Below are 27422 nucleotides of genomic sequence, written 5' to 3'. Positions count from 1 at the left end.
TCTCATTGTGACAACTATTGTCATGGCTCTCTTCTACATTTAGTAACACATACGTGAGTGCTTATGCCCTATGGCAGACAGAGGCTTTAAAAGTCCCCTGTATTTACATATTTGTACCATGTACTTGAGCTTGTGTCCTCAAAAGTGAGTACATCTCAGCAAGAATATTGGACCTCTCTGAAATAATAGTAAAATAAATATTGAATGCTTTAAAAAAAAGTGACCCTACCCTAAACGCCAAATAATAATGAAAACATAAACTGGATAGCAGAGAACATGCCTACTGTTTACTACCCTCACTCCTAGGACAGACCAGAGCCTTAGATATGCAGTTCTAGAAACTGTTCTTCATTTTGTAAGCATTACATGGCAAAGTAGCCAGAATGTTGTGGATTCGCAGGGTAGGGTAAAGAATAAAAATATCTCCATCATCATAAAAGCACTGCATGAATCGATCATCTTATTTGCGGTCCGGGAAGAAAAAAATTGCTTTTATAAACACATTTCATGCAATTCTACCTAATTTTACGTGACTGGAGAGAAGCAGAATCTTTTTTAATACCGCAACAGAGCATGGCAACAAATGAGCGCATGTTGCAGTACCAACGGCGTTTGATTTCTATACAGGTCATTGTTAAAAAAAGAGGACAGTCTAAGTTTGGACAAGTGCTAAAGTTGTCTATCAAGTGTAACAATTGAGTGGAACAGAACCAGTTACAACTGAAGTATCTGATCATCAATCAATTCGAGAAAAAAAAGCCATTTGTTTTTAACATAGCAGCCGCATATAATTAGGTGGGTCTATATGCACTTAACTTTTTTTCATTTGGGAAACTAGCATTTTCTAACTTATTCTATTTTATTCGATGATATTGTCATTACAAAACATGTATTGACTGTGATTAGGGCATGGGAATATACAGTAAGAGCATCTGCTAGACTAAATTAACAAACTAGGCATACATAGCTCACTGCATGATCCTCAAATCAAAGACTTGCCAAACTCGTGTTTCTAAAAGTGAATTCAAATGCACTGTAGAATGACTTCATAGCCTAACAAGGCATTTTTCTTGAATTATTATTTAATTGTAAGTTAAAAAAACGTTTTTTTACATAAAACGTTACACAGCCTAAATCAGAGATTTACAGGCACGTTATTGAAGTGCTGTTGTTGATGTGTTTTTGAAATGCTGGGCGCTCCTGCCAGCCTGTAACGTGTCACAAATGCTTCACAATTGGTATCTTAAATGGCAGGCTATAGCCTTGAAATAATAATAATAATATAGCCTAAATAATTCATTTTCGTTCCTTCTTAGTTGCTCCCAACTGATTTAGAGTTAGCATGTAGTTTAATAGCCTGTTTAAAAGTTGATGGTCAATTGAAAGTGACTGAATCACACATTACTTCCCAAGCAAAGTCGTTTTTTTTTTTTAATAAGATGAAGTGCAGCCTCCAAATGTCATAAAGACAAATTCCATATGCACCGGAGGCACGTCTTTCCCCGGTGTTTTACAGCTTGTTTTTAACATAAAGCATTGATGACTAAAGCATTGTTAACTGGTTATAGATCGCTTTATATAATCAGGTCCATACATTTCTTTTCACTGACACTGAGATATTTAAGGAGTCCATGGTGTCTGGCGGAATTGGCTGACAAAATCTACGGACAGTAAACTATGATTTCATCTGTCAAAACAGGTAGACCTACCTGTTCTTTCTTGAATAGGAAGAAATAGGTTCCAACACAAAGCCTTTCTTGCTGTAAGTAGCCTAAAGTCAAAATAAAAACGAAAGACTGTTTAAATTAATTAGGCCTTCTCGAATGATCCTACTTTCAGCACCCATGCGCTATCCATCTTCGCAGCTGCCGCTTCAGAGTAATGTAAATTATGCATATTAATTGAATATGGCTTATTGTGAGGTCAATAACTCGGATAAATAGCTTCATCCATCTGTCAACTATAGCAGTAGCAAGCTTACCTCCGGTCCTCCTCCTCATCTTTGCGCTCTCTCTCGAACTGATCAGGACATCAGTAGGCCTAGTCCGCGCGCACAGATATTGAATTCTTTGGACAAATAAACAAATATTTTCAGAAGAAGCCTTTGACTCCCCTGCTGAAGTGTCACCGTACACAGCACAGCCATTGGTTAGGCAGCACAAAAGGGTTTACATCAGCAAGAGCAGGGCAGGCCGGGGCTCATGATTGGGCTAGCCTATCCATTGCCGTGTGTAATGCAGTGTAGTTTTATATCCATCCCAGCAACGCAAAAACTCAGGAATGACATTTTCTTAGAAATATAACTTTGCCATGTGCTTCTCCGAGCATACCCTTATAAGTCCAGGCCTATAGTATAGGCCAGGGCTACTCAACTCGTACCCTATGAGGTCCGGAGCCTGCTGGTTTTATGTTCTTCCATGATTATTAGTTGCACCCACCTAGTGTCCCAGGTCTAAAATCAGTCCCTGATTAGAGGGAAGCAATGAAAAAACGAGGTCCAGAGTTGAGTTTGAGGGAATATGCTATGGGTCATTTGATTGAAACCACACTCGGTGCACCCCATATTGCGAGCCTATCAGAGAATCAGGGATGAGCGGTAGCATCGGGCACACAGAGATATAATAAGCAACTAATTCTCAAACACTGAGCAATAAGACATTTCAATCGATTACAAATTACATGACCCACCCCTGGACTCAATTAAAAAAAAATACTCGCTGAAATTGAAAAAGCATAACCCTCCCCCATTTTCCTCTGGGTAACAATTGTGTAAATTTCGACCGCTCCCTTACTAGTTGTTGTTTATGGCCATCACGTGAAAAATAAGCGGGAAATCTACATTTTGCCATAACGTTCAAGAGGTTTTAAGTAACTAAACATGCCAACATTTGCAATCTTGTTTACGACGGCACACCTTATGTCAACATTACATTTGTTGTGTGTAACAAAGCAGTGTTAAAAAAAGGTTCTGCAATGCTTTGATACCCAGTATCCTGATACCCAGAATCCTCCTGCTTTTATCAACACTCTACAAGTTGGTGGACTATCATCGTGATTTAAGGGGTCCCGAGAAAAGCTTTGCAGCTGGTCCATCTAGCGGAAATCGCTCAATTCTGCCTCTTGGGCAAGATTCATGAGAATAAAACGTCAACTGGCCTGAGAAGAGGCCTTACTATGCACCATGATATATTTCCCCAAAGAGTGGAGGGGGCGGTAAGGGCGGGAGCTCGTTTTTAATGGCTAGGAGGAGGGAGAGGGAGGGAAAAAAGGGAAAGGACAAGAGCCATAAGACAACCCCCCCTTTAGTGATGGCTGACAGAACCTCCAGATTTCCCCCCCAGGATACTTAGCAGGCTCTTCCCTCATTCCTTCTTTTATTGTTGAAAAAAATTCCAGTTGGGTATCAGGAGTGGGAGGCTCGGGAAGATGAAAAGAAAAGAAACACGCTGAGCAGAAATGATGCTTCAGAACCTGCCTGGCACTAAGGTATTTAGACCCTGTGAGAAAATAGATTACAGATGGCTCCTAAAGTTGCAGGGCAAAATATCTCCAGTCTGGTGCACCTTGTATCCCTTATGGGTGCCAGCCAGATGGAATGATACCTTGCTGTTTTCACGTTCAAACGCAAATTCAACTCATTGAAGTCATTGTAGTAGACAGGGTTCCAAAAGTGACTCAGAGGTATATGTTACTCAACACCTGGAATGACATATGAAGGGATGGGTACAACTCTATTGCACACAATTCCATAGCAAATCCAAAAGGATTATAACAAGCCAAAATGAGAGGACTAGAAATTCAAAAGTAAGGGAATGTATCATACATTCCTGAGGGTCATATACTTTAACTTTAAACCTCTGAGATTTTTGTTGGGGTCATTCTCTTGTGATTTACCGACCATTTGCAAGAATATTGGCGATTTTTACAACTTAATTAACAATGAAACGTTTAAGGCGTAAAATCAAGCACTACTTCTTGCCAGGGTAAATAGCCAATTTTGCTAAAACTAGGCCTACGGTCCTCTGCATAACACGTAAAAAGCCCATCTGTCTTCTAGACACACTAAGAGTTGGAGGTGCGCTGACATACGTCTTATACAGCAGTAAACTGAGTCGTTTCTCCCCACCAGCTGAAGGTTGTAATGACCCAGCCTACGTCACTTCACCCTGTGGCCTGGCTGCCTGACTAGCAGGCCCGTGGCGGGCGTCCCATCACCCCTCCCCCCAAACCCACCTAGTCACCCCCCGGTCACCCCCCGGTCACCCCGCCAGCTGTAAAATAAGCTGCTCCCGCTCGCTAACAGTGGGGGGGTCAACGGTGTGTCAACAATTCTCCGTCGAGCCATGAGTCCTCACCAACCCCTTCTCTGTTTGCACCCCGAGCTCTGAAGGAGCCCCTATCCTCTTTGTTTGGAGAGCGCTATCCTCTTTGTTTGGAGAGCGCTCATTGAAGCTGGACAAAAGGAAGCCGCTGAGGTGGAGGGGCTGTGGGTGCTTACTAGCACACTGGATATCAACGCCACTACTATCCTCACTTGACAGAGCCACTCACTTGTTTTTACGGAGCAACTGTTCTGCGGGTGATGTCATTGTGAGTTTAAGAGTTTAAGACTAAGAATAACATCTTGCTTTCGGTAGTGTTGGTGCCACAGGGATGTTCATGTGGAAGCATAGCGCCACGTGGGTGTCACAGTTTGGCCGGGCGGCCCCTCTCCAAATCCCAACGCCTAACCCCTTGTGTGTGTTTACACACTCCAGGGTTAAACATTTATATATCCCTCTAAACACGGTGTCAAACAACCACATCATTCCACTCTGTTGTGCATTAACATACAGACGACGACTTTGTCTTTTCCTCCGAGAGAGACAGAAAAAGCCCCCCAAACCATCCACAATAATGAATCTGGTCTAACCAAAAAGTGAGACCTTTCAGTAAACAACTTTCACCTCGTTTAGGGTGAAACCTCATCTGTGAGATCGTGAGGAACCAGACAGGTCTCAACGTTCTGGCGATATTTTCTCTTTAATGAGCAAGAAACCTCTGCCAGAAGCCATATGTCTGTCGCTTGTTAGAACCAGAGGTCAGGAACGAGTTGAGAAGTGAAGTGTTTTCTGAGGAGACACGTAGAGGCATTCCTTAACATGAACCCTGTGTCCCCCATAAAGTGGAACATTTACAAACAATCAAACAACTCCCAGCCACTTCTATTTACAACCGCTAGGTGTGAACTTCACGCTTAGACAAGCAGCCGAATAGACAAACGCACAGTACACACACACAGCAAAATACAAGTCTCTGGGTCTCACTTTTTTTGGGGGGGGGGATTTATCCTGGTGTAAATGTACATGTGTTTTCCCTGGCTGCGACTAAGGTTAAACATAAAAATGCTATTCTTGTCATACTTATAATGGTGCCATTAATAAACCCCATAAAGAGTGCTCTTAGAGGTTGGGTTCTGCATGGTCGGGTTTATAACTTTTTATTGTGTGCAAATTCAACGAGTTTCCAGCTGCCACACATAGTTAATCCTTGGCTACACCTTTGCCTTCCAGAACACCTTAAGGTCATGTGACTTTACACCTGGCGGTGACACGGAATCCTCTTGTGGGTGACATAGAAAGGAAATAGACCACGTCTTCGAAACAAACCCCTGGCGAATTGGTGAATGAGACGAGTGAACGTGCATCATCAGCTCGTGTTGTTTTCTGCTCATCAGCTAGAGTCATCATCAGGATTGGTAGAGTGACAAGACAGGTGTGTTTATATGTTTTTCCTTGTTGATTACTATGTTCCACCAGTGTGTCTGGAAATAGACAATGACCGGAACGTGTGGCCAAACAGGAAAGCACTGTGCAAAAGACATTAGACTGTGACACAGCTGCATATCACTCTCCAGTACAGTCATGGAGTGCTTTCAAGACAGGAAGCCCAGCGGTTAAGAGCGTTTGGACAGTAACCAGAAGGTTGTTGGTTCGAATCCCAGAGACGACTAGGAGAAAAATCAGTCAATGTGCCCCTGAACAAGGCACTTAACCTCAATTGCTCCTGTAAGTAGCTCTGGATAAGGTCATCTCCTAAAATGACGTAAATGTCAAATGTAAGACAGGTAAACAAACAATGACAAAAACAATAGAACAGTGAGGTTATATGGTTCTTCGCAACAGTTGGATAGCAAGCAACAAACAGCCAAAACTGAGGAGTGCCTACGCTGGGTTGAAGAGAGGAAAAAAAATATTTCATGGTTTTCTAACCTCGGGGAGGTTTTTGGTATCAGTCGACAGCGTGCCCCCTCTGAGAATGCAAAATAAACTATAGGTGAGCCCAGCCAAAGGCAATGACCATAAACCACACACACACACCTACACAATTTACAGTGAGAAGAAAAAGCATTCTGGAAAATTCTACATCTGCTTTCTCTGCAAACGTTTATATAAGTAACGGTATGATATTTTTTTTTATCTCCCTCAAATTTAAGAGTCACAACATGAGTCCGGTCTCCCGTGTGTGACTCGACCGTATAAATCATGTAAAATGGTAATAGATTTTTAGCATGGTCGCTTGTCTCGCTTCCTATATCTCCAGCTAACTTCCTTTTCTCTCGGGCTCACTAGAGACTACACTAGAGGCGAAAGAAACGTACACCTATTTAGGCGAGGCGCTGGCTAGCAGAGTAGAACACTTGAACAACTAAAGGAGAGCGGCACACTCTAGGAGCTCAGATGCAATAATTGAAATAACCTAATAACCAACGTTTCGACAGAGAAGCTGTATTCATCAGGGTATAATGACAAACACTGCGGGATGACTAGTTTATATGGTGTCAACGGACACACACAGGTGTCTGTAATCATGGCCGGGTGGGGCCTGATATCATTGGTTAATTCTCAGATATAAAAATAACATACCAAAAACATAAATGATAACATAGGATCATAGATACAATTTGGCTACATTAGCCTACAAACATTATTTACAATGGATAGCAAACAATAATCACAAGAATGGCTATAGATCAAAGTCTGCATATAGGAGCAAGGGTCTTTAAATGAAAGATCTAGGCAACCTCTCATTTTAACAATAAAATGTCGAGGTCATCCCCTCTCCTAGGGGGGGTGACGTGTTCTATGCCGATATAACGTAGAGTGGTTTGCTTCCAAAAAGTGGGCCACAACTGGATAAGTCAAGTTTAGGGCCAGTCAGAAGGGAACAAAGCAAGGAGACCACTAGCAAACACCTACTCCAGTCATTAGTCATCACTTTCCATTGGTTTAGAAGAGCAGCCCGTTGCCTGGGACACAGCCATACAGAGAACAGACTGCCTGAGAAAACCAGAAAGATCCATGCCCAAGAAATATCAAAATTCACTTAACATAAGATTCCCTAGATCCTAGGCAGTCATATTACTCATGCCATGTCCATTTAGACCAGTGCTGCACAACTCCTGTCTGTAGTCAGGGTATATTAGTAGTACCTTCTCATTCATTCTAAACCTTGCCAGCGAACTAGCAGTCAAACTCATCAATTAGTAATACACAGCAAGACGCAACTCTCTACAGCCCCTGAAGACTAGAAATGTGCAACCCGTGGCCCATGGTTTGGACAAAGGCAGTGTAGGCTATGCTTACTTGGTGGGTGGTGAACTGGCTGGGTAAGTCCTCATATACAGCCCTCTCCATTTGTCGACCTGGGTTTGCAGGTCAGCCATCTCATCGGATTCCCATTAGGGAATTCTGCAGAATTGGAAAGGGAAGGAAACAAGTTCACATGGAGATGTGTGACTGAGAACATCCTGTGTCTATAACCGCTGTTCCCAATTACATTAGCTATGTCTAAGATAACTGTTATGGACACTATTTTGCTGTCACATAACTGAACTGACTGTCAATGGTATGACTGAGGAAGAAAAACTGATCAAAGATAAGTTGTTAAAGGAGGCCTGAGCTCATTGAGGACAAATTGCTGTTACCTGTCACAGTGCTGGCTGTCAGTGTCCAGTAGGGGGCAGCACAGGATCTGGGTGTGGCTCTCTGAGCCCTGTGAGCTCCACCTCAACTCCTCTACCTCCTTCTCCAACCGTTCACCTGCTGAAACAGAGCCGTCTTCTCCTTTGACAGGCAGTCTTGGAGTCTGTAGTTTTTATTCAGATATCAAATCTGGGGTTATGCACTTACTGTGTCCGTCCATCTGTCTGTCTGTGCTACATAACCAATGACAACAGAGTGATGGGTAGAGCATAGCTACCTCTTGACGCAGCACATCCAGTAGCGCTGCTGTTCACGGCCACTCAAACTGCTCAGCCGCCTCCTGGAGCTTCCTCAGGCTGCCCTCGATTTCCCGCTGCAGTTCCTGCACCTTCCTCTGATTGGCATCCTTCCTGAATGTTGCATGAACAGCCAATATATCCAACCAACATGTTACCCCCCTGCTGACGTGATTTTCTTGCACTATCAATCATGAAAACATTATTTTTTAGAAAGACTATGATTCCCCAGTTTATCTTTCACGGGCAAACAATGAATTTCAGCTCTAGGAAGGGTTTTGAGCTGAGCTCATGTGAAACTCCCCTCTCTCCATCATCCCCATAGTGCCAGAGTACCGCTGGAGTCACGATGTGATAACGTATTCTGACCGTCAGCCAACTTTCCAAACGGGGGATTCAAAGTCAGCGAATTACGGCACAGCATGCTTAAGGGCGTGTGTGTTTTCGCTGACATAGAATCACAAATTCAAACTCAATGTTTTTATTTGACGTGTGACAATATGACTAGCTGGAGATATGTTCGACATGTTTTTAAAACAGTGGGGTACCGCTTCACTTTGTGTTTGCAGGAGATGGCAATCAAAAGTTAGGAGTTTCATAAATTTTTATGTGTCTTTGCTGAGACTGGCTCTACTACATTATGTCCATTTGTACAGCTGGCTTAATACTGCTGCCATTTTTTTTAAATAGTATGTCTTATGTGTTAAACATTCAGGGGGGTTAGGGTACACACACACAGCCATTTTACTTGCCATTTCCCACAGTGCAGAGCCGTGTAGGCCTAACTGTACAGCTGCGCTTGAAGGCCCCTTCGAAAGTGCAGCCCTCTGCAGGGCCTCAGTATGCAGCTCCTCCACCAGGCCTTCCAGGTGCACCTTCAAGCTCTGCCAGTGCCATAGCTCTGAGTGGACCTGTTCCAGCTGTAGGCCCAGCAGTGCAGCGTCTCTGGAGCTCTCCTACACCACAAGATGCACCCGTTGCTGCAAGAACACAACCAGATCCTTGGTGAGGGCCACATAAACCACACAGACAGAAAGGCAAGAACACAAAATATATGTATTCAACACATGCTATGGTAAAGACTCTTTCAGAAATGGGAGGAATGTTCATGACATTTCCCTTTATTGCACCATTAGTATTCACGTCATCCACTAGACAGATTCTGGAGATGTTACCAGAGTATTTTCCATAAACACCTATAGATAAAGGTGGCTAGCGAACCCACACTTGATAGTTGAAAAGAATTAAGATTTGACAGGAATGTGTCGAGGCATTTTGTATAGCTTCGATTGCATCGGAATGTATTGTTTTTGGCATTGAGATTCTACGTTTTGCCAATTGAAGGTAGACCCTTAGAAAGATATACTAAAAGTAAATGATTCCTAATCCATGCAATTAAGATCACTTTATTCGTCAATTGTACACAATGTCGAACCTGTTCATGATAAATCCTGTAGAGCAGTTGGTCATGTTTGAACATTAGCTATGTTGATCTGCTCCTGTTGGCAGAGCTGTCCGGACAGAGCCTCCGGCTCATTCTGCAGGCTCCTCTCTCTCACTGGCCACCAGGCATTCCCCCTCCAGCACTGCCGTACCAAAAGAAGACGACCCTGTGAATGGAAATCTTGTCTCCTCCTTAACCACCATCCCTCCACATCAGAGGACAACTTTCTCTTACGTATTCAAATGATTCTCTCAGTCACTGTACAGTAGGTTTGGAATTTGAACACTGTAAAATGTGATAGGATATACAGGATTGGTACATCCGAACATCACACCTGCGGGACAGGTACAGGATGGCAACAACAACTGCCCGAGGTACACCAGGAAAGCACAATCCCTCCATCAGTGCTCAGGCTGTCAACAATAGGCTGAGAGGCTGGACTGAGGGCTTGTAGGCCTGTTGTAAAGAAGGTCCTCACCAGACATCACCGGCAACAACGTCGCCTATGGGCAAAAACCCGCAGTCACTGGACCAGACAGGACGGGCAAAAAGTGCTCTTTACTGACGAGTCTCGGTTTTGTCTCACCAGGGGTGATGATCGGATTCGGGTTTATCGTCGAAGGAATGAGCGTTACACAGAGGCCTGTACTCTGGAGCGGGATCGATTTGGAGGTGGAGGGTTCGTCATGGTCTGGGGCGGTGTGTCACAGCATCATCGGACTGAGCTTGTTGTCATTGCAGGAAATCTCAACGCTGTGTGTTACAGGGAAGACATCCTCCTCCCTCATGTGGTACCCTTCCTGCAGGCTCATCCTGACATGACCCTCCAGCATGACAATTCCACCAGCCATACTGCTAGTTCTGTGCGTGATTTCCTGCAAGACAGGAATGTCAGTATTCTACCATGGCCAGCGCAGAGCCCGGATCTCAATCCCATTTTGCATGTCTGGAACCTGTTGGATCGGAGGGTGAGGGCCTTGCAGGTGCCTTGGTGGAAGAGTGGGGTAACATCTCACAGCAAGAACTGGCAAATCTGGTGCAGTCCATGAGGAGGAGATGCACTGCAGTACTTAATGCAGCTGGTTGCCACAAGAGATACTGACTGTTACTTTTGATTCTGACCCCCCTTTGTTCAGGGACACATTATTCAATTTCTGTTAGTCACATGTCTGTGGAACTTGTTCAGTTTATGTTTCAGTTGTTGAATCTTATGCTCATACAAGTATTTACACATGTTAAGTTTGCTGTAAATAAACGCAGTTGACAGTGAGAGGAAGTTTATTTTATGCTGAGTTTATATATGAATCAGCTTATGTATTGCTTTGTTTCATGTGTCAGTTCCTTGCCAGGTGGGGGAGACAAAGCACAGCTATTCCTCATTTGTTAGTACTTGATTACCTGCTTCCATGTGAGGTTAATAAACATGTCAATCACTACCTTACATCACACACATGTGTGGAACGTATAAAATAAACTATTTAGAGTCAATGGTTGGATCCATGTGAGATCTGAAGGTTCAGTAGTCAAGGAGGAACCATTAAATAACTGAGGCTCTTCAAAGGTCTCATACCGAATGCAACTAGGACGTGTTGATATTGGAGTTTGATGAACAATTAATTCAATGACAAGATGTTCAAAAATGGCATTTATTTAGAAAAGAAAACCACCGTGCTGACTTCTGCCTCCGAACACAAAACTCGTAGATAGAAAATGGCAATTGGACATCTACACAGTGTCTGCTAAAACAAATAAATAAAATATTTCAGGTCTGTGAAACAACATATCTTTCATAAAAGAAATCCGTGACAAACCCATCCCATGATTAGAATGACCTGATTCAGCAGTTTGTTTGTTTTGAATTATATTGGAATTTGTTGGACATTTCTCAGACTTTCACTATGTAGTACTCGGTCTTTTACAATCATTTTGTGATTTAAAACCGTATGGATTACCTTGGATGTCCAACAACTGTAGATATACCATCAGTGCATTGCTGTAGGCATAAATGTACAGTATCAGTCAAAAGTTTGGACACACCTACTCATTTTTCTTCATTTTTGACTATTTTCTACACTGTAGAATAATAGTGAAGACATCCCAACTACGAAATAACACATATGGAATCGTGAAGTAACCAAAAAAAGTGTTTCTTTGAGATTCTTCAAAGTAGCCACCCTTTGCCTTGATGACAGGTTTGCACACTCTTGCATTCTCTCATCCAGCTTCATGAGGAATGCTTTTCCAACAGTCTTGATGGAGTTCCCACATATGCTGAGCACTTGTTGGCTGCTTTTCCTTCACTCTGTGGTCCAACTCATCCCAAACCATCTCAATTGGGTTGAGGTCGGGTGATTGTGGAGGCCAGCTCATCTGATGCAGCACTCCATTGCTCTCCTTGGTCAAATAGCCCTTACACAGCCTGGAGGTGTGTTTTGGGTCATTGTCCTGCTGGGAAAAAAATGTCCCACAAAGGGCAAATCAGATGGGATGGCGTATCGCTGTAGAATGCTGTGGTAGAAATGCTGGTTAAGTGTGCCTTGAATTCTAAATAAATCACTGACAGTGTCACCAGCAAAGCAACCCCACACCATCGCTCCTCCACTGTGCTTAACGGTGGGGACCACACATGCGGAGATCACCCGTTCACCTACTCGTGTCTCACAAAGACACAGCGGTTGGAACCAAAAATCTCAAAATTGGACTCATCAGACCAATGGACAGATTTCCATCGGTCTAATGTCCATTACTCATGTTTCTTGGGCCAAGCAAATCTCATCTTCTTATTGGTGTCCTTTAGTAGTGGTTTATTTGCAGCAAATCGACCATGAAGACCTGATTCACGCAGTCTCCTCTGAACAGTTGATGTTTTGATGTGTCTGTTATTTGAACCATGTGAAGAATTTCTATGACTGGTCACTCGAATGAACTTATCCTCTACAGCAGAGGTAGCTGATTCTACCGTTCCAGTTTCATTGTAGCACTTGATGCTTTTTGCAACTGCAATTGAAGAAACATTCAAAGTTCTTGAAATTTTGCAGATTGACACGAAGGTCAGTCAAAGTAATGACGGACTGTCATTTCTCTTTGCCTATTCGAGCTGGTCTTGCCATAATATGGACTTGGGTCTTTTACCAAATAGGTCTATCTTCTGTATACCAACCCTACCTTTTCACAACACAACTGATTGGCTCAAACACATTAAGAAGGAAAGAAATTCCACAAATAAGGCACACCTGTTAATTGAAATGCATTCCAGGTGACTACCTCGTGAATCTGGTTGAGAGACTGCCAAGTGTGCAAAGCTGTCATCAATGCAAAGGGTGGATACTTTGAAGAATCTCAAATATATTTATTTGTTTAACACTTTTTTGGTTACTACATGATTCTGTGTGTTATTTCATAGTTTTGATGTCTTCACTATTATTCTACAATGTAGAAAATAGTACAAATAAAAACCCTTGAATGAGTAGGTGTGTCCAAACTTTTGACTACTGTATATTTGATTATTTGTTTTGATGTATGGAAAGTTCTAGTTTCAATTTGACTTACATAAAAGGATAACAAAAACACCAAATGCCATTTGCTGTGACATTACCTTTGTTAATTAAGGTAATAAATATTATTTAAAAGTTCTGCTAAACTCAAAAAGGTGCAAAAGTTGTTTTCATTATGATACAATTAATACAATCACTATCTTCACTGAGGTTGTGGTCTCTGGAAGACTGGAAATAAGAAGGACAAACTGAGTGACACAAAGAGATAACAGATTCATGAGCGCTTCCGGTCATATCTGGAATATTTGTCTCTCCAGAGACCACTTTTCACAAAGATAACTGCTCCTCCCGCAAAAGAAAAGAAAGAGATCATAAACACTCAATCCTTCCACCCAGATGAACAAACCAGTGCAGATGGGGTGACAGCTGCTTAATACCTTGGTTAGCTAGGACTAATTCAGTTAAATGTAACAAACTCCAAAGCTGCAGCACACTGTTCACTGAGACCTTTAACTAATGACAAACTACACTGAGAGAATGTATGGTATCAGCACACCCAATGCAGGCATACAAAAAACACATTCAAAACTAGTTTTGGCCTATACGGCGAGCTCATTTCCTTCAACAAGAGGACGCGAGTACATTTTAGCGCAGCTATACAAAATATAGGCCAAAACAGGATGTGACTCGGTAAACACTGGGGTTCGTCCACATTTATCTTTGAACCATAATTACAGAGCAGCCTTCGTTTCCTACTCCAGGTATAGAAACCAATAGAATACCTGGTAAATCCAGGCCTAGCAGTATTACCCATGGTTATAAGTAGCCTAGATCTTAATTTGGCCATGATTCCACCGGCTAGCCCTAATCCTGGGCTGTCTAACAAAGGTTTTTGATGATTTCTAAACCTTGTCCAACAAATCGATGCCGACTTTGTTTTAGAGAGAAAAGACGACACTGGGTTACAATGATTTCTAGACATTTTTCAAAAGGAACAGAATATGCTACACTAGGCTAAACAACAAAGCACAAGAGGCCAGTATCAAATGAACGTATTTGAATAGCTGAGTCATTAGAATTGATCACTGCAATAAGTGACAGTGCATTGTATAATATCAATGTATGCTGTATGTACGTTAGTATTGAAAGGTTTCAATCTGAGAGACTAAAGCTCACAGCTTTCAATATGCTCTTCAAAAACAACACATACTCCATACAAAATATCCTGTGCTGTCTGCACTTGGAGGGAGAAACTTTCCTCAAGACTGACCAGCACGCTATTGTACAACGTCAATCCCAAAGGAGTAACAACATTTGTCAGTTAGATATCTTTGTCACAGGAAAAGCTTCCACCTTTCAGACAATCCCAATCCCTCCCATAGGTCAATCTGAGTCCAGGTTAACACTGAGTTTGACATTTTTACAGATAAGATGGACTTTTATGATTTCAACATTATAAAGATTTTGACTCTCAAAAGATAAGCCTGTACAGTACATGAATGGAGAAGACTCAAACATGGAGCAAACAAAAAGTACATATGAAAGTCAGCACATCCACCTGAAGTCAGTCTGACGTTCCGCATGACAGTTAAATCAAATTATTGCACTGGTTTAATGCGTCTGTGGATGGGCGGTCATAAATATACAACAAACAACAATAATAGTAATCATAATGACAATAATAATAATAACAATTCTAGTAATATAAACAGTTCAGACTTAGTCCCCCACCTCACGCTCCCAATTTTACCACTGCTGCCAACTAAAGTCGTCGTTTGATCCGAAGACCAAGAAGAATCCCAGAATGGTTGCGAAGATCACTACATTGCCTGTTAACACAAGCGCACATGCTCCCCAGGCAATCTGTAAACAACAAACATGAATAATTCAGTACGCACGTTACAAAATTCTGCATTGCACACTTTCAATCTGTAGTTTGGACTGAGCAAAACAAAGTCCCTTTTAAACTGTTATTTAGTAATGGAGCATTTATTGTTATTACACAAATGGTAGCCTATAAGATTTAAAAGGAATGGTCCTTATTCCATTTGTGTAACAAGAAAAATGCATGCAAATAGAAAGCAATTACTTTAACAGCAAAGCTAACGCAATGTTGTAACTGCACAGGTATAAGTGCAAAGTGTTGCCAAACACCACTTAGCCTACACACGCAAAAATCCCAAAAATGTGTACTTACAACATCGGCTCTGGCGAAAATTATTGGCAGGCCGAAAGCTGAAACCACTATGCCTGTTGTGAGAAATAAAGCCAGCTCTTTGCAGGCGTTGCTTGCCGAGTCTGTGTCGTCAACAATTCTCCGGGAGATGCCGTAAGGGATTGGGGCGAGGATGTAGAAGAAGAGGAGGAACAAGGGCCAGTATTTACTGTGAAGAGAGAAGTTCCCAGCAGTTATGACTGGAAGAATACTAAATCTGGGCGGCATCATATTACAAAGGCCTGCATCATGACAGTCAGGTTGAATATGATGGAGATACTTACTCATACACTGGAAGGGCACATCCTAGCATCAGGAACATGAGTCCAATGGCCCCACCAAAGGACAGGCTGATCAGAGCTGGAAAGGAGTGGTAAAGAAACTAAGCAGCTGTGTGTGTGTAAGACTAAATCCTTTGGTCATAATTGATAATCTGACCGTTGGCCTAATGCTTGGGCGAGGGGATGCTGATTATTTTCAGCTACCATTTATTATGTGAATTGGTGGCTAGGTGCTATTATTATCGTTTGATTTGTAAACATCCAGGATGTCATGTTATTTAGCTAATAGCTAGCTAGCTGGTGAGGATTGAGACAATGCTATAGCTAGCTAGTTGGTGAGGAGAGACAATGCCATTTCTGTCGAAGTATAGCTAATCTTAGCTTGAAGTCATCGTTGCATAGCTTGATAGCATTCTTAGTTAGCGCCATCGTCATTGCCTAGCTTGACATAACAACCAATCAATAACAACACAGATTTGGCCGGAAGGCAAATATCATTTCTAACGTGGATTTCATTGATTCAGAATGGCAATCATTAGCTAGCTCGCTTAGTTCACCATTCGAAACTACGCTACCAGAACTAGCCTGGTGCCAAGCTAGCTAGCAATAGCTATACTGCTTCATCTCTCGTTGATATGTAGCTAGCTAAGCGGCAAAATGTTTATTTAGACAGTTAGCTAGCTACACCAGTATTTGTCGGCCTGTCAAAGCTAGTAGACGTTAGCCTAGCCGGCTAACTAGCTAGTACTCAGTTGTTAGCTTAATAGCTAGCAGCACATGCATCCTTTCAGCGTTTATATATGTGTGTGTGATTTATGACTTTTGTTGCAATCCAGTTAATGTATTATCTTAAAGTATGATAGTAACTTCCTCACCTTTAATTCCGGCCATTTCTGTAAGACATAAAGTTGTCACACAGTCCACAACAACACACCCTTGCTACTGGATCAAACCGTGCAAACGATTTCAAAGAGCTGTCTGTAGCTAGCATCGCGCATGCGCGAAACCCGTCACCCAAAACAAGAAATGTGTCTTTGAATAAATAGACAATAATCAATTTATCGCAGACAAAATAATCTGACTTATGCATCTGTATGCTTAAACCCCACCCTGTATCAGTATCTATACATTAGCTCATTATCCTTGTGTTGATGAGAGAGCTTATTCTTAATACTCTGTTAATATCAATGCCATTTTTATTGACAAAAATGTAATAAGCTAGTGTATTATGCTGTATTGTGATGTTTGTCTTTGTAAATTCATGGGAATTCCTTTTGTTTTCTTTAGGTACAGTTGTGATTCTATCAACCCGGAAGAAGAACATTTTGCTTCCGGCTACAGTTTCGCATGCAGCGAAACATGTCGAGTGGAGGAGGCTCCGTTGCTTCGCTGTGGACTGAAGTGAATCGCTGTGGACAGAATGGAGACTTCACTCGGGCCCTCAAAGCTGTCAACAAAAGTAGGCTTTTGCTCTTGTTCACATGTTTGTAACTGTCAAGCTATGAGCTATTGTTTGAGGGCTGACTAGTTTGTTAGGCAGTTGGCTAACACAGCTAGCTACAGCTGTTAGCACTTAGCTAAAGCGTTAACAGAAATATGCAACTATACGTTACTCAAGCCAATTGCTAACTAGTTTCTGTTTATATTTGAGTAATTTTGACAACTGACGAGTCGGAGTCGAGCGTAGATGTTGTTGAGGACAGTAATATCACATTTTGACCAATATTAATTATTCAACACTGTGACGTGTCCCAATTAGCTAACTACTAGCTTAGCCACACGATAGCAACTACCGTGCTATACGCTTAGTTATCACTTTATTTTATTTAACCTTTATTTACCTAGGCAAGTCAGTTAAGAAATAAATCTTATTTACAATGACGGCCTACCGGGGAACAGTGGCTTAACTGCGTTGTTCAGGGGCAGAACGACAGATTTTTACCAGCTCGGGCTGTCCCAGCGCTCTGACCATTAACGTTAGGCTACCTGCCGCCCCATCTACCAGGAAACTGTGATTACTAGATTTGAGCAAAAAATATTTTTTCCATGTGCACTTCAAATTGAGATTTTATTACGTTATAGATAACTAGTTTGCTAGGGTTGACCTGAAGAAAAGGTATACATTTTAATGTAAATTGTAATCCCGAAGTGCATTTCTTCCACAGTTTTGCATGAAGTCAAGGAAGACGTGACAGCCCTTCACTGTAAAATAGTTTGCCTAGTGCAGAATTGCAGTTTCAAAGAGGCACTGAATGTCATGAACACTTATTCAAAAGTACTTGGCAGGTATGTTGAATATGACAAATTACTATAAATGACATATTGTTAGATTTTGCATTGCTACAAGATTATCAAAATGTATAAATACTTGACTTGGTCAGAGAAATTCCTGGTTGTACCCTTTTACAATGTTGAACACTTGATTTTTGTTCTTTCTCAGTGAGCTTATTGTGTTTGAAAAAGCCTACTGTGAGTACCGATTGAACAGAGTTGAAAGTGCCCTGAAGACCATTGAAAGTGTTTCAGAACAAACAGACAAGCTCAAGGAACTCTATGGCCAAGTGGTAAGACTTTTTGAAAATAAGACATTACACGAGTTGTTGTTAACGCTGCTTGGCTGTCTACCCTTCAGTGGATAATCCTTCCAGCCACTGTAAACTGGCCCAATGTACTGGCCTCAAGTCATCACTAGTTACCTCAGCCACAAAGTAATAATTATCACATTTATCTGTGAAATGCTCACTCACAAGCCCCTAACCAACAATCCAGTTCAAGAAATAGAGTTAAGAAAATATTTACTAAAATAAAGTAAAAAGTAACACAGAATTACATAACAATAATAAGTCTATATATACAGGGGGCCTGGTACCGAGTAGATGTGCGGGGGTACAGGTTAGTCGAGGTAATTTGTACATGTAGTTAGAGGTAAAGTGACAATGCATAGATGATAAACAGAGAGTAGCAGCAGTGTAAAACAAGGGGATGGTCTGGGTGGCCATTTGATTAATTGTTTAGCAGTCTTATGGCTTGGGGGTAGAAGCTGACTTGTGTGACTGGAGGGTTTGACCATTTTTGGGGTCTTCCTCTGACACCGCCTGGTATAGTGGTCCTGGATGGCAGGAAGCTTGGCCCCAGTGATGTATTGGGCTGTACGCACTACCCTCTAGCGCTTTATGGTCAGACACCGAGCAGTTGCCATATCAGGCGGTGATGCAACTGGTCATAATGCTCTTGATGGTGCAGAACATTTTGAGGATCTGTGGACCCATGCCAAATAGTTTGTCTCCTGAGGGGGAAAATGTGTTGTCATGCCCTCTTCACAACTGTCTTGGTGTGTTTGGACCTTGATAGTTTGTTGGTGATGTGGACACCAAGGAACTTGAAACTCTCCACCCGCTCCACTTGAATCTCATTTATGTAAATGGGGGGCTGTTTGGCACTCCTTTTTGTGTAGTCCATGGTCATCTCCTTTGTCTTGCTCACGTTGAGGGAGAGGTTGTTGTCCTGGCACCACACTGACAGGTCTTTGACCTCTTCCCTATAGGCTGTCTCATAGTTGTCAGTGATCGGGCCTACCACTGTTGTCATCAGAACTTAATGATGGTGTTGGAGTTGTGCTTTGCCACGCAGTTGTGGGTGAACAGGGAGTACAGGAGTGGACTAAGCACACACCCCTGAGGGAACCGGTGTTGAGGATCAGTGTGACAGATGTGTTGTTGCCTACCCTTACCACCTGGGGGCAGCCCGTCAGGAAGTTCAGGATCCAATTGCAGTGGGAAGTGTTTAGTCCTAGGGTCCTTAGCTTAGTGTTGAGCTTTGTGGGCACGATGGTGTTGGAACGCTGAGCTGTAGTCACTGAACAGCATTCTCACATAGGTGTTCCTTTTGTCCAGGTGGGAAAGGGCAGTATGGATTGAGATTGCATCTGTGGATCTGTTGGGATGGTATGCGAGTTGGAGTGCGTCTAGGGTTTCATGGCTACCGATGTGAGTGCTACGGTGTGTTAGTCATTTAGGCAGGTTACCTTCGCATTCTTGGGCACAGGGACTATGGTGGTCTGCTTGAAACGTGGGTATTACAGACTCGGTCACAGCGAGGTTGAAAATGTCAGTGAAGTCACTTGCCAGTTGGTCTTCGCATGCTCTGAGTACACGCCCCGGGTTTTGAGTTTGTTTTCCAGTGATTGCACGTTTGCCAATAGACCCGATGGTAGTGGTGATTTACTTACTCTCCTACGAATCCTAACAAAGCATCCCAACCTTCTCCCTCGGTCTCTCCATTTCTTCACGCGAATGACAGGTATTTGAACCTGTTCTCTGGAAAGCAGTATATCCTTAGCGTGAGACTTATTAAATCAATTGTGGTAACTGGTGACAACCCTGGCCTCCCCTTTTGTTCTCACCTTAGCTGTACCGTATGGAGCGCTATGATGAGTGCAAGGCTGTCTACACGGACCTGATCAGGAACTCCCAGGATGAATACGAAGAGGAGAGGAAGACCAACCTATCAGCAGTGGTGGCTGCTATGAGCACATGGGAGAAGGCTTCTCCGGTGGGTCTTCTGCACACAATTAGAACAGACTTCTATTTATAATGGTCCTCTGAGACACTTGGTTATTGAAGCCCTGGCATCCTTAATCTTTCCAAATGTCATTCCACCCTGTTTTTGCAGGATGATCTTGGCCTGTCTGAGACTACATATGAGCTGAGCTACAACGCTGCCTGCACTCTAATTGGTCGAGGCCAGCTCACGGAGGCTCTGAACAAACTACAGGAAGCAGAAGGTCAGGGCCACAGACGTATTGCAATTCATCCTGCTACATAATGTAGCACTTAAGGTTTTTGTCCAGCCCTTTTGTGGTTAATGTTGACAATATATATATATATTTTTTTCCAGAGCTTTGTCGGGTTTTCTTCTCAGAGGATTCGGTGAGTGCTCTATGCCTGTGAAATAAATATGCCCACAATGTCATGGCTGAGCGTACAGACAGAAATGTCAAACTTTTTTTTCATGTTTTGAATCGTAATTGGCTTGTCTGGTTCGTGCAGGATATAACTGAGGAGGACGTTGAGTCAGAGCTGGCCGTCATCCACTCCCAGATGGCCTACATTATGCAGTTACAGGGTCGGACAGAGGAGGCGCTGCAGCTCTATAACCAAGTCATCAAGCTCAAGTGAGTGTTCCTCCAAAGTGGAATCAATTGAGCCATTACATTCCATTGTAGCTGATGTGTAATTGTAGGCACAGGAAGAGAATAGCGGAAGCGGTGTCTCATAATTTTTTTTGTTGAATCCTAGGCCGTCAGATGTGGGACTTCTAGCTGTGACTGCTAACAACATCATTACGATTAACAAGGTGGGTACATGCATGACCATTCCCTGTACTGCTAGGAACGACTAAACATTGAAACAGGCTTTGCTGTTATTGACCGTGTTCTCTTATTGTTTGAACCCATCGTTTTGATCCTGGGCCAGAGCTGTTGCTCATATCCCTTTTTTCTCCCACAGGACCAAAACGTGTTTGACTCTAAGAAGAAGGTGAAACTGACAAATGCCGATGGCGTTGAGTACAAGCTGGCCAAGAAGCAGCTACAGGCCATTGAATTCAACAAAGCCCTGTTGGCTATGTACACTAACCAGGTATCGGATTTGAGTACATTAACTCTTCAGTTGTATTTTTACACGTAGTTATACAGTCTGAATAGGTTAGACTGGTATTCCAAACAGTCATTGATGACGTGCGTTACATTATACCCCACAGGCGGACCAGTGCAGAAAGCTGACGTCAGGCCTCCAGTCCCAGAACCCAGGCCACCCGCGGCCAGTTTTGATCCAGGTGGCTCAGCTGTGCAGAGAGAAGCAACACTCGAAGGCCATAGAGCTGCTTCAGGTACTCACTGTGGGCCAAATCCTAACTTGAGATAAGTGTAGTTGATGTATGAATATAAATAGGACATTGAAAGCTCTTCCTTTGCCTCGCGAGTGGCGCAGCGAGCTAAGGCACTGCATCGTAGTGCTAGAGGCATCACTACAGATCCAGGTTTGATCCCGGGCTGTGTCGCAGCTGGCCGCGAACGGGAGACCCATGAGGCGGTGCACAATTGGCCCAGCATCGTCCGGGTCAGGGGAGGGTTTGGCCATGTTGGACGGTGTTTCCTCCGATACATTGGTGCTTCTGGCTTCCGGGTTAAGCGAGCAGTGTGTCAAGAAGCAGTACAGCTTTGCATGGTCGTGTTTTGGAGGACGCATGGCTCTCGACCATCGCCTCACCCGAGTCTGTGCAGGAGTTGCAGTGATGGGACAAGACTGTAACTAATAATTTGGATATCACAAAATTAGGGATAAAAGGGGGTAAAAAGTGCGCACACAAAAACTAAAAATCTTCCTTATCCTGCAAGTATAATGCTAACTGTGTGATTCTGTTTTTAAAGCGTTTTTCAGACCAGCACCCAGACAGTGCATCTGGTATCAAATTGACGATGGCACAACTCTATTTGACTCAAGGTAAACTTCTTTCCAAATCCTTTTTTTTGTCACTGGGTAAAACACCCCAAAAATAAGTCTATTGAAGATAAATTAGATTAGATTAGTGCTAAACATTGCCTTTACTGATGCCTGATACTGTTATCTTTTTATTTGTTTTGGCAGCATTTAATTATGTTGTGTTTGCGCATATGACAGACTACAAGTTAACCTCATAATAATTAAATGTATCGGTGTCTTCTCCAAAGGTCACGTTACAAAAGCATGTGACATCTTGAGGTCGATCGAAGATTTCAAGCACAAACAAGGGATGGTTAGTTTTTATACTCTTCTGTTGCTCTTAATCTAATCATAGATGTAACATTTTCTGAACAAACATTACAAGGATCATAAGACTAAGAAATTGACATTGTTTTACAGATCTCAGCTCTGGTATCAATGTACAGCCACGAAGAGGACATTGACAGTGCAATTGATGTCTTCAGCCAAGCTATTCAGTACTACCAATCTGAACAGGTATTATACCCCTTTGACATGGAATGTGACGTCTTGAAAGCACCTCGGCTATGGCATGTTTTTTTGTCTGAAAGGGTACACTATGGCTTTTTAAATACCACCACGAAACCTTAGTAGTTTCGATAGTTTTGAAGTGCCACTGAATGGACATTTAACTTGTCAGTAAAGGAATTCCACTTTTGAAGCGGGAATAACATCCATCACTAGGCTACCAGAACTGTCAATCAAATGATCTCGTGCTGCCTGTGCCCACCCTGCTGCCTGCACGCAGACCACTCGCTCCACTTTGACGTTCATTAAATACAATGACTTAACAATACATTTAGTAGAAAGAAAACACATCTATGTACCCTAACATAAAAAAACATCAATCAGCAATGTTTATTGTTGTCAGGGGAACAATACTGAACATCCTATGCAGGAGCAGAATTCTGCTTGGAAAAGTTAGATGCTTCTGATGATGCCCTTTTTAAAAAATGTCTGAAAGGTTATCAACTGTCGCTATCGACCCGTTACTAGCGGTTTCCAATGTATGAAAGGGGTATAAGTAGACGAGCACCTTTTTAGATTCATCACAAAGTCGATGTAACTTTGAAAATGTGATGCCATAGTAGTGCACTTACTTGTCAACTGTTGTCTTCTGCCATCCCAGCCTGGTTCATCTGTTCACCTGGCGCTCGTACGAGAGGCCGCTGATTTCAAGCTGAAGTACGGACGGAAAAAGGAAGCCATCAGTGACCTGGAACAACTGTGGAAGTGAGCAATGTTCTGTTTCTGTTGTGCGGTGGTGATGCTGGTGAATGTTTTGCTTGCTCTGGGCTTGATATTCAATGTAATAACTAGTCCCCCTCCCGCTCCACAGGCAAAACACCAATGACATCCACACTTTGGCACAACTTATCTCGGCTTATTCTTTGGTGGATCAAGATAAAGCCAAGTCGTATCCTTTCTTTGCTCTCAGTATTTTAAACTACACATAAGTATGAGTCTGAGTATTTGAATGACTATCGCTGATTAGTGCAGTTTTAAATTCACAGTCAAGGCATTTTCTAAATATTTTTATACCAATTGTTATCATTAAAGTACATAGAACTGGCTAGTAAATGGAAAGGCATGTTATATCCTTAGCCATTTGTCCCAGCCTCAGCAAGCACCTCCCCTCCCCTGAAAGCATGTCGTTCAACGTGGACGTAGATGAGCTGGAGAACTCTCACGGAGCCAACTATGTCAGAAAGAAGGCTGCTAAAGTAACAGGGGAGAACCCACCCAAAGAACAAGGGTGAGGAGACCTGAAGCTTTTTAAAACACTTAATTAAGCTGCATACTACCTGTTCTACACATTCTATGTACATAGGCTTTCTCTCACTATCAATATTATCTCTCTCCACAGCCAGGGGGATGTTAAAAAGAAGAAGAAGAAGAAAAAGAAGGGTATTGCAAGTTGTGTTGTATGTGAATATCTGCATGCTGTGTGACCCAAATAATAGTTTTATCTGATTTAAATAAAGTCAGCATCTCTGAATGGGATGGGGAATCACTGTTTTTCTCCTGCCTCTGTTCAGGCAAACTGCCCAAGAACTACGACCCAACAGCGAACCCTGACCCGGAGAGATGGCTGCCCATGAGAGAGCGCACCTACTACCGGGGCAGGAAGAAGGGCAAGAAGAAGGAACAAGTGGGAAAAGGCACGCAGGGGGCCACGTCAGGAGCTGCATCCGACCTGTGAGTAATGCATCCATGTCTCTTATTGTTGGTCACTTCCACTAACACTTAATATATATGAGTCTAATAGTTTAATTCAGGAAAAATCAACACAGACCTGTCTGATTCCCGATTTGTTCATGTGGGACCTTTTTATATACAGTCGTGGCCAAAAGTTTTGAGAATGACACAAATATAAATTTAACATTTTCTGCTTCATTGTCTTTAGATATTTTTGTCAGATGTTACAATGGAATACTCAAGTATAATTACAAGCATTTCATAAGTGTCAAATGTTTTATTGACAATTACATGAAGTTGGTTCAGAGAGTCAATATTTGCAGTGTTGACCCTTCTTTTCAAGACCTCTGCAATCCCCCCTGGCATGCTGTCAATTAACTTCTGGGCCACATCCTGACTGATGGCAGCCCATTCTTGCATAATCAATGCTTGGAGTTTATCCGACTTTGTGGGTTTTTGTTTGTCCACCCGCCTCTTTAGGATAACCACAAGTTCTCAATGGGATTAAGGTCTGGGGAGTTTCCTGGCAATGGACCCAAAATATATTTTTTGTTCCCCGAGCCACTTAGTTAGCACTTTTGCTTTATGGCAAGGTGCTCCATCATGCTGGAAAAGGCATTGTTGGTTACCAAACCATGGTTGGGAGAAGTTGCTCTCGGAGGATGTGTTGGTACCATTCTTTATTCACGGCTGTGTTCTTAGGCAAAATTGTGAGTGAGCCCACTCCCTTGGCTGAGAAGCAACCCCACACATGAATAGTCTCATGATGCTTTACTGTTGGCATGACACAGGACTGATGGTAGCACTCACCCTGTCTTCGCCGAACAAGCTTTTTTCCGGATGCCCCAAACAATCGGAAAGGGGATTGATCAGAGAATGACTTTACCCCAGTCCTCAGCATTCCAATCCCTGTACCTTTTGCAGAATATCAGTCTGTCCCTGATGTTTTCCCTTCTTGACACCAGGCTATCCTCCAAAAGTCTTTGCCTCACTGTGCGTGCAGATGCACTCACACCTACCTGCTGCCATTCCTGAGCAAGCTCTGTACTGGTGGTGCCCCGATCCCACAGCTAAATCAACTTTAGGAGACGGTCCTGGCGCTTGCTGGACTTTCTTGGGCGCCCTGAAACCTTCTTCACAACATTTGAACCGCTCTCCTTGAAGTTCTTGATGATCCGATAAATGGTTGATTTAGGTGCAATTTACTGGCAGCAATATCCTTTCCTATGAAGCCCTTTTTGTGCAAAGCAATGATGACGGCACGTGTTTCCTTGCAGGTAACCATGGTTGACAGAGGAAGAACAATGATTCCAAGCACCACCCTCCTTTTGAAGCTTCCAGTCTGTTATTCGAACTCAATCTGCATGACAGCGTAATCTCCAGCCTTGTCCTCGTCAACACTCACACCTGTGTTAACGAGAGAATCATTCAAACATTCTGGAGTATATGCAAATTGCCATCATACAAACTGAGGCAGCAGACTTTGAAAATGTAATATTTGTGTCATTCTCAATGATAGGCCACGACTGTATAGTTAAACCGCCCTAATGTTGGAAACAAACATTAATTATTATTATGTTCGTAGCTATGGCACACAATTTTACTTACAGCAGGTTTTTAAAGGACCACAGAGTTTGGGCTGCTTCGTGTTTTCATTTTTTTCAATGGAAAAAAAAATGTAATACTGGTATTGTCACAGCTTTACTTTTTACCTGTACTGTTGCATTTGGTCGGTAACACATTCTTCTGTGTTCCCAGGGATGCCAGTAAGACTGCCAGCAGCCCCCCCACCTCCCCCCGGCCAGGGTCAGCCCAAGCCTCTGCCTCCACCTCGGCCCCCGCTGCCAGCAACGTGGTCCCTCCACGACAGCAGAAGCCCGCTACCGCAGGGCCAGGGGCCCGCAAGAAGGCCCCTCAGAAGAAGAAGAAAGGAAGCAAGAGTGGCTGGTAGACTGGAAGAACGCTGCAGATATGGAGCAACACATAGGCAACCATCACCACACGGCCCGGAACTCACAGAATCATGTGCTTTGTCATTTAAGTTGATTAGCCTGTTCTTTTTTTTTTAGACCACAAACATTGTCCAATTTGTAGTTGTTGAATAGGATGCGATGAATTGAGTAATGGGCATCAATTCCCTGCCTGGTTCTTTCACGGTTAGATTTTTTTACGCAGAAACAATTGTCAGAGAACTAATTTAAATGGCCAGAGACCTTATTTGTTTGTTGTAGGCAAGTGGGTTCTCTAGTTATAATTTGTATCTTCTGTGCAGAGGAAATTTACTGTTGTTTCTGTTCTCTGAGCCTGAGTTTTTGAAAACTGTTCTTTGACCGTAAACTAATTTCCTTGAGTTGCCCACTGAAGAGGCAAGCTTTGTATGCAAAAGTTAGTATATATTTCTTTCCTGCATTGGTTTAAAGTAAAAAGACAATTTTTTTATTATAATTGGTTAGCAGTACGTCATTTGCGTATTGTTTTAAGGAAAATGATGAAAGCAAATGATTTTGGCCAAAATGTGTGTCCCATTATGTCTTAATAAATAGGCTTCTTTAACTGAACTGGATCTTTGTGTTAATTTTGTCTTTGGAAAGTTCTCAATTTTTATTTTACCTTTATTTAACTAGCCAAGTCAGTTAAGAACAAATTCTTATTCGACAGATTTTTACCTTGTCAGCTCAGGGATTTGATCTTGCAACCTCGGTTACTAGTCCAACACTCTAACCACTAGGCTACCTGCCGACCCATCAATGATGTGTATATACAGTGCTAATGGAAAGTATTCATACCCCATGACTTTCAACATTTTATTACGTTACAGCTTTATTCTAAAATGTATTAAATATTTGTTTTCTCAATCGACACACACTTGATTGGAGTCCACCTGTGGTAAATTAAATTGATTGGACATGATTTGGAAAGGCACACCTGTCTGTACAAAGTCCCACAGTTGACAGTGCATGTCAGAGCAAAATCAAAACCATTCGGTCAAAGGATTTGTCCGTAGAGCT

The 27422-nt window shown here is 42.6% G+C and overlaps 2 protein-coding genes, 1 long non-coding RNA gene and 1 pseudogene across 4 annotated transcripts; 1 reads left to right on the top strand and 3 right to left on the bottom strand.

Annotated features, from left to right (window-relative positions):
• Window positions 1-7621: 7621 nt before the first annotated feature.
• Window positions 7622-9907, bottom strand: LOC149971799 (uncharacterized; annotated as a pseudogene).
• Window positions 9908-11336: 1429 nt separating this feature from the next.
• On the bottom strand, window positions 11337-16713 carry LOC110505080 (leptin receptor overlapping transcript-like 1). The gene is made up of 4 exons (XM_021584040.3): window positions 16570-16713; window positions 15698-15773; window positions 15396-15582; window positions 11337-15061 (listed from the first exon to the last, which is right to left on the bottom strand). Exons 1-4 carry the CDS (start codon window positions 16583-16585, stop codon window positions 14945-14947), a joined length of 396 nt encoding a protein of 131 aa, XP_021439715.1. The 5' UTR covers window positions 16586-16713; the 3' UTR covers window positions 11337-14944.
• On the top strand, window positions 15558-26972 carry LOC110505079 (signal recognition particle subunit SRP72). 2 transcript variants are annotated; one of them, XM_021584039.3, is made up of 20 exons: window positions 15558-15813; window positions 16982-17153; window positions 17860-17980; window positions 18135-18258; window positions 20102-20245; window positions 20366-20477; window positions 20591-20622; window positions 20743-20867; window positions 20992-21049; window positions 21202-21333; window positions 21455-21583; window positions 22125-22197; window positions 22425-22489; window positions 22597-22692; window positions 23345-23448; window positions 23555-23632; window positions 23834-23971; window positions 24083-24123; window positions 24255-24414; window positions 26173-26972. In XM_021584039.3, the coding sequence occupies exons 2-20, from the start codon at window positions 17042-17044 to the stop codon at window positions 26363-26365; spliced, it is 2037 nt and encodes a 678-aa protein (XP_021439714.3). In that variant the 5' UTR covers window positions 15558-15813; window positions 16982-17041; the 3' UTR covers window positions 26366-26972. The 2 variants fall into 2 exon arrangements, with proteins under 2 accessions (XP_021439714.3, XP_090075862.1); XM_090219736.1 differs by lacking the exons at window positions 15558-15813; window positions 17860-17980; window positions 18135-18258 and having other exon boundaries at window positions 17014-17153.
• On the bottom strand, window positions 24520-26377 carry LOC149971798 (uncharacterized). The gene is made up of 2 exons (XR_016491676.1): window positions 26127-26377; window positions 24520-25821 (listed from the first exon to the last, which is right to left on the bottom strand). It is a non-coding gene; the product is annotated as an uncharacterized LOC149971798 (long non-coding RNA).
• Window positions 26973-27422: the final 450 nt, after the last annotated feature.

This window comes from Oncorhynchus mykiss, chromosome 25, assembly GCF_057628025.1.
Source record: "Oncorhynchus mykiss isolate SJ-2025 chromosome 25, ASM5762802v1, whole genome shotgun sequence".
Taxonomy (NCBI): Eukaryota; Metazoa; Chordata; class Actinopteri; order Salmoniformes; family Salmonidae; genus Oncorhynchus; species Oncorhynchus mykiss.
Note: the sequence above shows the minus strand (reverse complement) of the source record. Positions and strands in the feature narration are given on the sequence as shown.

Bases quoted from the DNA above. Each gene is read 5' to 3' on its own strand.
- LOC110505080 (XM_021584040.3), bottom strand. The intron at 15,583-15,697 runs GTAAGTATCTCC...CTCTCTTCACAG, and splicing joins TGTGCCCTTCCAGTGTATGA to TAAATACTGGCCCTTGTTCC. The intron at 15,062-15,395 runs GTAAGTACACAT...TGTTGTTTACAG, and splicing joins TTTTCGCCAGAGCCGATGTT to ATTGCCTGGGGAGCATGTGC.
- LOC110505079 (XM_021584039.3), top strand. From the start codon at position 17,042: ATGCAGCGAAACATGTCGAGTGGAGGAGGCTCCGTTGCTTCGCTGTGG. The intron at 18,259-20,101 runs GTAAGACTTTTT...TTCTCACCTTAG, and splicing joins AGGAACTCTATGGCCAAGTG to CTGTACCGTATGGAGCGCTA. The intron at 22,693-23,344 runs GTATTATACCCC...CTGCCATCCCAG, and splicing joins AGTACTACCAATCTGAACAG to CCTGGTTCATCTGTTCACCT.